Source organism: Erinaceus europaeus, chromosome 5 (genome assembly GCF_950295315.1).
Source record: "Erinaceus europaeus chromosome 5, mEriEur2.1, whole genome shotgun sequence".
Taxonomy (NCBI): domain Eukaryota; kingdom Metazoa; phylum Chordata; class Mammalia; order Eulipotyphla; family Erinaceidae; genus Erinaceus; species Erinaceus europaeus.
In genome coordinates, this window is record NC_080166.1 from 137128181 (window position 1) to 137140263 (window position 12083).

Sequence of the window (12083 nt, forward strand, 5' to 3'; positions counted from 1 at the left end):
CATTTTAAGTGGGTTCTTGGGGCAAACCCGATAATTTATGTTCTACTGTGAATCTTCTTTTTTTTTTTTCTCCCAACACCGTCAACACTTTACTGATGGGAAAAGAAAGACAGGGGCTGGGGAGTGGCACACCGGGTTGAGGGCACACATTACAGTATGTTCGAGGACCTGGGTTCAAGCCCCTGCTCCCCACCTGCAGGGGGAGAAACTTGGAGTAGTGAAATAGGGCTGAACGTGTCCCTTTTACTCTCTGTCACCCCCTTTCTGCCTCAGTCTAATCCAATCAATAAATTATGAGAGTAAAATGAGTAAAATATATTTTTAAATCCATGGTGTTGGGGGAGTGGGGCACGTGGTGGCTCCCTTGGTTGATTCCACGTGTTACAATGTCCAACGACGCGAGTTTGAGCTCCTGGCCCCCAGCTGCAGGGGGGAAAGCTTGAAATTTCCATAACTCAATAAGAGGAGACCTGAAAATCAATACAGCCAATAAAAAGCAAGCTGAGTACATGGAGAGACTTCAGCGTAGAAGTATGTTATAGCCACACCGTCAGTAATCATGGAGACATATCAAGGGAGCCGGGCAACAGTAAAACAACAAGGGCAACACGAGGGAATCAATCAATCAATCAATCAATCAATCAATATTTTTTAAAGTGACAAATAGGGGGGCGGGTGGTGGCGCACCTGGTTGAGCACACAGGTTACAGTGTGCAAGGACCCAGGTTCAATCCCCCTGTCCCCACCTGCAGGGGAAAAGCTTTGCGAGTGGAGTGGTGAAGCAGGGCTGCAGGGGTCTGTGTCTCTCTCCCTTTCTCTCTCCCTCTTCCCTCTCCATTTCTCTCTGTCCTAGCAAATAAGATAAATGAATGAATAAATCTTTGGGAGGAAAACATAAAAAAGGAAAAGAGAAAGACTGAACAGAGAGCTGGTGTGGTGTGTCGAGCTGCGCCACGGAGAAGAGAGAGAGGAGGCCCAGAGTGAAGAGGAAACACAAGTCTTTATTCACGCTGGCACCTCAGAGTTGGGTGCTAGAGAAGCAGGTTGGGCCACGTGGAGGTAGTGAAAATGGCCGCCTCACGCAGTCACCTTTCCTGCGTCTAATCACCGAAGTGAGGGGCTGGCAAGAGAGCGAGGTGCGGAAGAAGAAGGGCTTTTATGGGAGTAGCTCTTGGAGAATGGGAAGGGAGAGGAGTAACCATAGCATAGCGGGGATATAGACAATGTCCTGAGGGCACAACATGGCAGGACAGGCGCTCCGGGAATGTCCCAACTCTCGTGAGAACTAGCAGTAGCCTGAGGGGACAACATGGCAGATGTGACTGCATCTGCACAATTCCCCAGCAGTGGTGGGGGTAGGCACTACATACCAACGCTTGCGTCAGAGCAGTGGGGGGCTGGTCTTGAACCCGGCTCATGGTCATGGCACAGCAGCCACCCTCCCAACTGAGCTGTCTCTCAGGCCCGGCCAGGTGGGCCCGGAAGCGACAGGTGTTTGCCCAGGCTGGGGGCGGGTGATAGAGAAATCGGGTGTTGGAGCACAGAGACAGAGAGACATCTCTGAGGGCCAAGGCAGGCTAATTGGAAATGCCCTGACTGGGCCAGTGGACAGAAAGGTGGACGGGGGGTCCAGGCCGGCACCGTCTCTCAGGTGAGCAGGTTCTAAGGCCCCTGAAGGAACAGGGCAGGGCCGCGTTGTGCAGTCTGGCTGCAGGGGAGCTGTGACGCTGCTCCTGGATGATGATGTCTCGTTCTGTTTGAAACAACAAAGGTGGGGCGTCAATTCCTCATCCGAGGCCTGTGACCAACGCTCCAGGAAGGCCAGGGGCTGTAAGGGCCACTTCCTCTTCCAGCATCTGTCGGGGACTTGCGCCCTCTGAACTGGTGTGCGGTTGGTTCAGGGCTTGAGAGGAGGAACCAAATCTAGATGGCCTTTCTTCTTTTATTTTTTCCCAAGGATTATCATTAATAATCAATATTAAATCATTAATAAAAACCTGTGGTGGTTCTCCCAAGGTCACAGGTACGAACTGACTATTATTTCTGTAACCATCTATCTATGTTTATATATATATATATTTGTCCATTTTTTTCTATGGTCTTTTCTAAGTCACACTACTTCCACTTTCTTTTTTGTATTTATTTTAATTTAATTTAATTAATTAATTTTTTATTCCCTTTTGTTGCCCTTGTTTTATTGTTGTAGTTATTATTGCTGCTGTTATTGATGTCGTTGTTGTTGGATAGGACAGAGAAATGGAGAGAGGAGGGGAAGACAGAGAGGGAGGAGAGAAAGACAGACACCTGCAGACCTGCTTCACCGCCTGTGAAGCGACTCCCCTGCAGGTGGGGAGCCGGGGGCTCGAACCGGGATCCTTACGCTGGTCCCTGCACTTTGTGCCACGTGCGCTTAACCTGCTGCGCCACCGCCCGACCCCCTCTTACTATCTTTCTGTCTTTCTGTCTTTCTATCTTTCTTTCTTTCTATCTTCCTTCCTTCCTTCCTTCCTTCCTTCCTTTCTTCCTTCCTTCCTCCCTTCCCCCCCTTCCTTTTCCTTCTTCTCTCACTGCGTCCTGATAGAATTGGGGTTCAGAGCCCTCTGCTCATCTTCCCCTGACTTTTCTCCCCTCTGGGAGCATGGACCCAAATTCTCTATGGGGAGCAGAAGGTGGGACCTATTCCTGGCCCGCCAGCAGTGCGGACACTCCACGTGAGGCCTGCGGAGTCTGCGCAGTGGCCCACCTCTGAGACGGGCCCACAGCTCCATCAGTGCTGCTCTGCTCCCAGCTGTTTCTAGGGAGTGGTCTCTGCGTGTAGCACGGCTCCCTTTGTCATTTCTTTTCCGACAGGACTTTGGAGTCCAGATTGGCTTTTACTAGTGATTCGCCGGGTCAGAATCGCGGTGTTCAGCTTGGCGAGGTCTTATAGATGCTCAGCTGCCTGTCTGGTCAAACCTGCACTTTTCAGCAGCTGATGCATTTCCAAAGGCCAGAAAGGAATTCCTTTGAGTTGACCGTTAATTACTTAGAGAAAGTAACGTGGTGGAACAAAAAACTGTCTGATGCTGGTGTGGGGAAAAACCATTCCTTGGGCTACTCCTGAACAACTCGGATCTAGATTTCTCTCCATTCTCAAAGACGAATTTGGATGGCTGGAGAAATAGGTGGGCAGGACTCCCATGCCTGAGAGGCACTCTTGCTTCTTTCCCTGTTTCTCTCACATGAAACTTTCTACATTTCATGTGAAATCAATGAATTTAGACGACTTCGTATTTTGATATTTATTCATTCCCTTTTGTTGCCCTTGTTGTTTTATTGTTGTAGTTATTATTGTTGTTGCTATTGATGTCGTCGTTGTTGGATAGGACAGAGAAAAATGGAGAGAGCAGGGGAAGACAGAGGGGGAGAGAAAGACAGACACCTGCAGACCTGCTTCACCGCCTGTGAAGTGACTCCCCTGCAGGTGGGGAGCCGGGGGCTCGAACCGGGATCCTTAGGCTGGTCCTTGTGCTTTGCGTCACCTGCATTTAACCCGCTGTGCTACCGCCTGATTCCCACGACTTCATATTTTAAAAAAAGGAAATTGGGACCAGTTGGTGAATGTTCTGGTCCTGAAACATGATGTCAGAGGAGGACCTGGGGTCAGGAGGGGAGCTGGAGTGTTAAATGGAAACTACATGTTGTAGCAAGACTGTATTTTACTGTGGACTGTAACCCATTAATCCCCCTCCAATAGAGAAAAAATGCCTTCCACAGGTCTCCTCAATGAATAATAAATAAGTAAAAATTAATGAGTACTTTTGGCCATAGGAGTAAAATCTTCAAAAACGCCTGAAGAAAGACTCAGAGGTCTGAGTGTCTCTGGGACTTCTCAGCAGATACAAGTGCAGGACCGTCTGCCACTTTACCACTGACTTTCTTGTGAAAGGAAAAAAAAAAATGTGTCACCCCATCTTGATTTGGGCACAACTATTAAGAACAAATTAGCAGTTTCTAAATTAGTCTGGATGTGTCTTCCTCATCTGTGCTTTTCCTCAAATGAAATGCAAGGCCTAGACCCTTTGCCAGTCAAGAAGTCTGCTTGGCAGAATGCTGTGTGTCTTTTTATAAGTGTGGTGAGAGTGTATGTCACTTGAAAAAAAAAATCAAAGTTTTTTTTTTTTTTGCCTTTAGGCTTGGCCCTGGGGCTCGGTGCCTGCACCTCTTCTAGCGTTTGCCCTTCTTCCGTAGCCACTCAACAGCGTCAGGTTGAGCCTGATGTCAAGTTTCGAGACCTCCTTTGAATCTGGAGAGGTGGCAGTCGTTGACTATGTGGGTCATAGTCTGTCTGGAGCCGCAGGGGCAGTTCGGGTCGTCTCTGGCTCCCCAGCGATGGAACATAGCGGCGCACCGGCCATGGCCTGTTCGATAGCAATTGAGGAGGGCCCGATCATAACGTGCTAGGTCAAAGCCGGGTTGATGCTCGCAGGGGTCTGTGATGAGGTGTTTGTTCTTGACCTCAGCTGACTGCCAGCTCTGTTTCCAAGAGTCTGGAACAAAGAAGTTCAGTGTAGGCGTAGGGGACCAGATTGGGTGACGAGACGTCAAGCGTTGGACAGGGTGGGCGAAGATATCCGCGTAGATTGGCAGGTCCGGTCGAGCGTAGACGTGAAGCCCAGCCAGTCTGTCTTGGCGTTACTCTCGATCGCACGCTGTCATTTCACGAACAAGGTGCCTGCACTAGGAACCCATTGCTCCTGGAGGTCTTTTTTTTTTTTTCTTTCCCTCATTTCATTGTATAGGACAGAGAGAAATTGAGAGAGGAGGGGGAGATAGAGAGGGAGAAGGAGAGAAACCTGAAGACTTGCTTTACCGCTTATGAAGGGAACTGCAGGTGGGGAGCCAAGGGCTCGAACCCGGTTCCTTGTGCTGGTCTTTGCGCTTAGTGCTACGTGCACTTAACCAGGTGCCCCACAACTCGCCCCCCCAACACACCCCCTGGCCTGTTTCTGTCTTTCCCTGGTGGGACGGGGCTCTGGAGAGGTGGGGTTCCTGGTGTTGCTCTCCAAGGCTCTGGTCACACTGGTCACAGATGATGAGTGTTGCAGGTAGAATGTTCTAGAACTGAAGTCCTTGGGAGCCTCGGGGACACGGCTGCAGAGCCCTGGCTGAGAGAAGCCCAGCACGGCACCCTCACTGTCCCATGGGCCAGTAGCAAAGGCCCACAGGGGACTCGTGTCCCGTGCCTGGTGGCCGCTGGGCCAGGGCTGCCTTTCTAGATGCTCACAGGCGAGTTTGTGGGGCCCAGAGAAGTGAGATTCGCAGAGCCAGGGCAGGGCTGCCAATGAAAGACGACCTCACTCACTTCTCTTATAAATAGTCAGCGCCAGCAAACTGGAGCAAGAGCCCCGACACTGCGAGCAAAAGAGTATTTAGCAGAGTGGACGCGGGGCAGGGGAGTGTGGGAGAGGAGGGTGGGGTCGTCCTAAAGGTGTGATTTAGTGATGGGATCTGTGGTGCTGTGTGCAGCCTCGACACTGTGTCTCTGAAATCTGTCAGCTCCGTGCCTGCCCTAAGAATCCAGTGCTCCTGGAGGCCATCTTTCCCCCTTTTTGTTGACCTTATTATTGTTTGCCGGGCTAGTGTTGGGGGTGTTTCTTCCCGGACATGTGCTCTCTGGACCGGAGCCAACCTGGGCTGCTGCTTACTCAGCGACGTGGGAGAGAGACCAGGAGCTCGTGGCGGAGCGGGAACACAATGCAATGCCTGTATTGATCAGAGACAACGCCTTTATATATATATCTTTAACCGCAAGTGGCAAGTGGGAAAAGGAAATGGCTAAGAGAGGGGGTGGAGAAAAGAGTGTGAAGATAGCAAGCTTCCATAGCAGCTGTTGCAAAGGTTCTAACCAGTGGGATTAACCAGTACCCTGCAGGCAGGGCGGGTCTCAGCGAAACAACGATTATTTAAATAGACCACAGCGTCAGAGCAGGGCGGCTGGCATAATGCCCAACAGTTGTTATTGATGTCATCATTGTCGTTGTTGGAGAGACATGGAGAGAGGAGGGGAAGACAGAGAGGGGGAGAGAAAGACAGACACCTGCAGACCTGCTTCACCGCCTGGGAAGCGACTCCCCTGCAGGTGGGGAGCCGGGGGCTCGAACCGGGATCCTTGTGTCTGTCCTTGCACTTGGCGCCATGTGCGCTTAACCCGCTGCGCTACCGCCCGGCCCCCTTGTGAGCTCTATAGACTTGCAATAAGTAGTAGCTGCTTCACTGCCCAGAAATACCATGCAGTTGCTTTTTAAAACTTTTTAAAGCCTTTTCTTTTCTATAATTTAAAATGAATCTTTTTGTTATCTTTATTTATTTATTGGGTAAGATTGCCAGGTATTGAGAAGGGATGGGAGACAGAGAGGGAGAGACAGAGAGACATCTGCAGCCCTGCTTCACCACTTGCAAAGTTTTCCCCTTGCAGGTGGGGACTGGGGGCTTGAACCCAGGTCCTTGAGCACTGTGACGTGAGCTAAACCAGGTGTGTCACCACCCAGCCACTTAGAACTATTTCTTAAAGCTATTTTTTAAAATTGATTTAATAATGATCAACAAGACCTTAGGGTAAGGGCACAATTCCTCACAGCCCCCACCCCCAGAGTCCCTGTCCCCTCCCCTCCACTGGAAGCTTCCCTGTTCTTTATCCCTCTGGGAGCCTGGACCCAAATTCTTTATGGGGAGCAGAAGGTGGGAGTTCTGGCTTCTGTCACTGCTTCTCCACTGGACATGGGTGTTGGCAGGTGGATCCACACCCCCAGCCTGTGTCTGTCTGTCCCTCGTGGGGCAGGGCTCTGGGGAGGGGAGGCTCCAGGACACACGGGGGAGGGCGTCTGTCCAGGGAGGTCAGGATGGCGTCATGGTAGCATCTGCAGCTTGGTGGCTGAAAAGCTTTAAGATATAAAGCAGATAACTTGTTTAATAATCAGCAACCTAAAGGTAAGAACAGAGGAGATGAGATGGGGGTGTGTCTTCATTTCGGAAAAAGCTAGGAAGTCTATTTTAAGTATATCCAAAGGGGCACATGACTTTTAAAACCTTGCCCGAGCCTGAGCATTAACGTGCAGGTAGACTAACAGTACTGTCTGGGGAGATGGTGAAAGCTATTTTTTAAAGATTTATTTTCTTGGGATGAGGAGACAACATCATGGTTCTGCAAAAGACTTATTCTTGAGACGCTGAGGTTCCAGGTTCAATCCCCAGCACCACCATCAGCCAGAACTGAGCAGGGCTCTGTCTCTCTCTCTGTGTCTCTCTCTCCCCCCTTCCTTTCTCTGCCTCTCACTCTCCCTTCCATTAAAATAATAAGTAAATCATATATATATATATATCGAGAGAGAGAGAAAGCGAGAGAGAGTCATGTCAGACACACAGGTAGAAGCCAGTCCGCCACTCTGATGCTCGCTGGGCTGAGAACAGAACGAGGAGCCTTGTGCATGCAAGTCTGGTGTGCTACCAGCTGAGGGACTCAGTGCAGAGAGCATCTGAAGTGGAAAAACCATTTCAGGTCTTTGCTCAAGCCCCAGCCTGGGCCAAGGACAGAGGAGGTTTGGGGCCCTTCCTAGGGGAAGCAGCCCCCTATTTCAGTGGAACCAGGAGGCGTGCTAGTCAGCTGCAGGGGCACAGATCACCCCTGGGGGTGTCAGCTGGCAGGACTCCCCGGGAAGAGAGGGCAGCGGGGCCTGCGGGCTGAGGGAAGGGCCTGGGGGCCGCAGGGAAGGCAGCTCTGCAGAGGGCCGCCGGTGCCAGGCGAGACTCCCGGGGTGTGGACAGAGGGTCCTGTGATACAGCCTCACTGCACTGCTGGGCCTGGGGCTCGGGGCTCCAGGGGTGTTGGGGTTGGGGGGCTGCTTACACCAGTGGCTCAGGTCTGGGGAGACGGGCGGAGTGTGGACCCATGCGGCTTGTGGCAACACAGCCAGTCTGGGAAGCTGCTGGGGGACAGGGAGGAGGAGAGGAGGGGAGGGGAGGGGAGGGGAGGGGAGGGGAGGGGAGGGGAGAGGGAGAGGAAGAAGGAGGAGAGGAGAGGAGGGGAGGGGAGGGGAGGGGAGGGGAGGGGAGGGGAGAGGAGAGGAGAGGAGAGAGGGACAGGAAGAAGGAGGAGAGGAGAGGAGAAGAGAGAGAGGAGAGGAGGGGAGAGAGAGGAGAGGAGAGGAGAGGAGAGGAGAGGAGAGGAGAGGAGAAGAGAAGAGAGAGGAGAGGAGAGGAGAGGAGAGGAGAGGAGAAGAGAGAGGAGAGGAGAGGAGAGAAGAGGAGAGGAGAGGAGAGGAGAAGAGAGAGGAGAGGAGAGGAGAGAAGAGGAGAGGAGAGGAGAGGAGAAGAGAGAGGAGAGGAGAGGAGAGAAGAGGAGAGGAGAGGAGAGGAGAAGAGAGAGGAGAGGAGAGGAGAGAAGAGGAGAGGAGAGGAGAGGAGAAGAGAGAGGAGAGGAGAGGAGAGGAGAGGAGAGAAGAGGAGAGGAGAGGAGAGGAGAAGAGAGAGGAGAGGAGAGGAGAGGAGAGGAGAGGAGAGGAGAGGAGAGGAGAGGAGGGGAGGGGAGAGGAGAGGAGAAGAGAGAGGAGAGGAGAGGAGAGGAGAGGAGAGGAGAGGAGAGGAGAAGAGAGATGAGAGGAGAGGAGAGGAGAGGAGAGGAGAGGAGAGGAGAGAGAGGAGAGGAGCAGAGAGGAGAGGGACTGTGATAGGGACAGTGAGAAGGAGGAGAGGAGAGGAGTGGAGAGGGACAGGAAGAGAAGGAGAGGAGGGGAGGGGAGAGGAGAGAAGAGGGAGGGGAGGGAGAGGGACAGGGACAGTGAGAAGGAGGAGAGGAGAGGGACAGGGACAGTGAGGAGAGGAGTGGAGAGAGGCAGAGAGAGGAGAGGAGAGGAGTGGAGAGGGGCAGGGAGAAGGAGGGGAGGGGAGGGGAGGCTGGGGAGGTGGAGGTGGAGGAGAAGCCTGGCCTTCGCTGAGCCCCTCTGTCCTCTGCTTGCAGGCCGGGGCCAGTGTGCTTCTGCAGGACGGCAGCGGGAACCTCCCCCTGGATTACGCCCTCGAGGGGACTGAGTCCAGCTCCATCCTGCTGACCTATCTGGAGGAACAAGGTAGGTTGGGGGCTGGGCGATAGCTCACCCAGGGGGGCATACGCTGTGCCACGCACCAAGTCCGGATTCCAGCCCCGGCGCCACGTGGAAGAACCCTGTCAGCAGGGGAAGCTCTGGCACTGTGCTGTCTCCCTTCCCTGGTTCTGGCCTTACCAATAAAAGCAGAATGATAACGTAAAATAAAATCAAAGTCCGACCCATCTGCCGTGCAGTCACGCACACAGAGCTCTGGCCCTGCGCAAACAAGCCGATGAGCCAACGGAAGCAAGAGAAGAAGGGAAGAAGGAGATGAGAAGGGGGTCGGGCGGTGGCACAGCGGGTTAAGCGCAGGTGGCGCAAAGCACAAGGACCGGCATAAGGATCCCGGTTCGAGCCCCCGGCTCCCCACCTGCAGGGGAGTCGCTTCCCAGGCGGTGAAGCAGGTCTGCAGGTGTCTGTCTTTCTCTCCCCTTGTCTCTGTCTTCCTCTCCTCTCTTCATTTCTCTCGGTCCTATCCAACAACAATGACACCAATAACAATAACAATAACAATAATAACTACAACAACAATAAAACAAGGACAACAAAAGGGAAAATAAATGAAAAAAGAAGGATAAGTAAATTAATTTTTAAAAAAAAGAGAAGGAGACAAGAAAATCTGCAAGGGAAAATGGCGAGCTGACCTTCTGCAGACATACAGACAGAGAGATGGAGAGAGAGCAGGGCCTGTGCGTGAAAATGCTCTATTTAGACGATCGCGGTGCTGCCGGTGCAGGGCCTAGCGGCTTACGGTGCAGCTGCTGACGCAGGGGTCCTGTTTCTCGCCTCCGTCTGTCCGTCTGTCCATCTGAAAAGCTCCCTTTCTCCCCAGCCCTGGTCCCTGCCCGCCCTCCTGCATCAGGACCCACAAGCCCTTTCTTCTCGTTCTTTCTACTTCTTCCCAGAGTGCTTTGCTCTGGACCCATCAATCCACCCTCCCTGCTGGTCTGCCGTTCACGGCGTGCTTTCCCTCACGGTCCCTCCGCGAGTGTGGTTACCTGGTTCAAACCCTCCTCTTTCCGCTGATCTCCTGTGACAAGATTCCCTTGAGTTCTGTCCACGGTGTGGCAAACAAGACGACTTCATCATTTTCATTTCTTTTCCTTTTTCCCATCCAGGCTTGTCACTCTGAATCAATCCACGGCTCCTGGAGGCCTTTTTTTTTTCATTTTATTGGACAGGACAGAGAGAAATGGAGAGAGGAGGGGAAGTCAGAAAGAGAAAGAAAGAGAGACACCTGCAGACCTGTTTCACCGCTTGTGAAGCAGGCTCCCCCCTGCAGGTGGGGAGCCAGGGGCTTGAACCCCAGTCCTTGAGTGGGTCCCCGTGCTGAGGACTATGTGTGCTTGACCAGGTGCGCCACCGCCCGGCCCCGGACTTGATCATTTTAGCAACTGCAATAACTCCTTAGTGTATCACGACCGCAGCTCTCTCAGCCACTCATCCGTAATGGCATCTGGCCGTGGATAGAGCCTTGGACTCTGAAGCATTTGGGCTCTTCTCCAGTTTGGCCTGTTACTGACGGTGCTGCTGTGAGCACAGGTGAGCGTAGGTGAGCGCAGGTGAGCGCAGGTGAGCTCAGGTGAGCACAGGTGAGCACACAGGGTCTCTTCTGTTTCCTCTGGGTACATCCCCAGGACAGGCGCCACCTACCTGGAGGATAGGTTCGTTTCTTTCTTTCTTTCTTTTTTTTCTGGGTGAGTTATTTTATTTGATTTTATTTTTAATTTTGTTTTATTTATTTAAAAAAGGAGACACTAACAAAACCATAGGATAAGAAGGGGAGAACTCCACACAATTCCCATCCCCAGAACTCCCTATCCCATCCCCTCCCCTGATAGCTTTCCTATTCTTTATCCCTCTGGGAGCATGGACCCTGGGTCATTGTGGGATGCAGAAGGTGGAAGGTCTGGCTTCTGTAATTGCTTCCCGCTGAACATGGGCGCTGACAGGTGGATCCATACTCCCAGCCTGCCTCTCTCTTTCCCTAGTGGGGCAGGGCTCTGGGGAAGCAGAGCTCCAGGACACATGGGTGGGGTCGTCTGTCCAGGGAAGTCTGGTTGGCATCCTGCTGGCATCTGGGACCTGGTGGCTGAAAAGAGAGTTAGCATACAAAGCCAAACCAATTGTTGAGCAATCATGAACCTAAAGGCTGGAGTAGTGCAGATGAAGTGTTGGGGGGTCTCCATTTTGTAGGTAGCTGGTAGGCCTATTTTAGTTCTATTCCAAAGGGCCTGTGGCTATATGGATAGGTTCATTTCTATCTTTCCAGTGAATCTTCAGACTGTTTTCAAGAAGGGTTGGACCAATTCACATTCCTATGGTCTCTCCAACAGTTGGTGTTTCTGTTTTTATTTTAATTTTATTTTATGTATCTATTTAGGATGGCTATTGAGAAGGGAGGGGGAGAGAGAGAGGGAGGGATGCGTGAAGCTTCCCCCCTGCAGGTGGGGTGCGGGGACTCCAACCCAGGTCCTCGTGCCACCACACGGCCTGCCTTTTCTTTTCTTCTTCCTCTTTTTTGTTCTTTACGTTTTATATTTTGATTATTTGGGTAGAGACAGAGAGAAACCAAGAGGGGAGAGGAAGCTGGAGAGAGAGGGACAGAGAGACACCTGCAGCCTCATTCCACGGCTCATGAAGCTTCCTCCCTGCAGGGGCGTGCCGGGGGGGCTTGAACCCGGGTCCCCGTGCACTGTGGCCTGTGCTCTCAGGCCCCTGGCCTGTCCCTTCTGCTGGGCTGCCTGCCCCGGGGTACAGTGGAGTCTCCTGCTTGGCTCTGCTTGCACCCCGACCCTGAGCGATGAGCGTGTGCCGCCTGTGGGCGCCTTGAGGGTCTCCTTTCTGTTTTCTCTTGTTTGTTTGCTCACTTGTCCCAGAGTTAGCTCTGAGCTAGGTGCCAGCACAGACCCACCGCTTTCTGGCCGTTATCTCTTCCTTCCTCCTCCCTTCCTTCCCTCC

General features: G+C 52.4%; 1 protein-coding gene across 1 annotated transcript in view; it reads left to right on the forward strand.

The window, feature by feature from the left end:
- The window catches only part of MYO16 (myosin XVI), a gene marked incomplete at its 3' end in the record, with an annotated part of 147682 nt that overhangs the window by 103964 nt on the left and 31635 nt on the right, over positions 1–12083 (forward strand). Inside the window, exon 5 of the mRNA XM_060191878.1 lies at positions 8996–9104. Within this exon, the coding sequence (XP_060047861.1) occupies positions 8996–9104 (109 nt within the window). The remainder of the gene's footprint in view (positions 1–8995; positions 9105–12083) is intronic.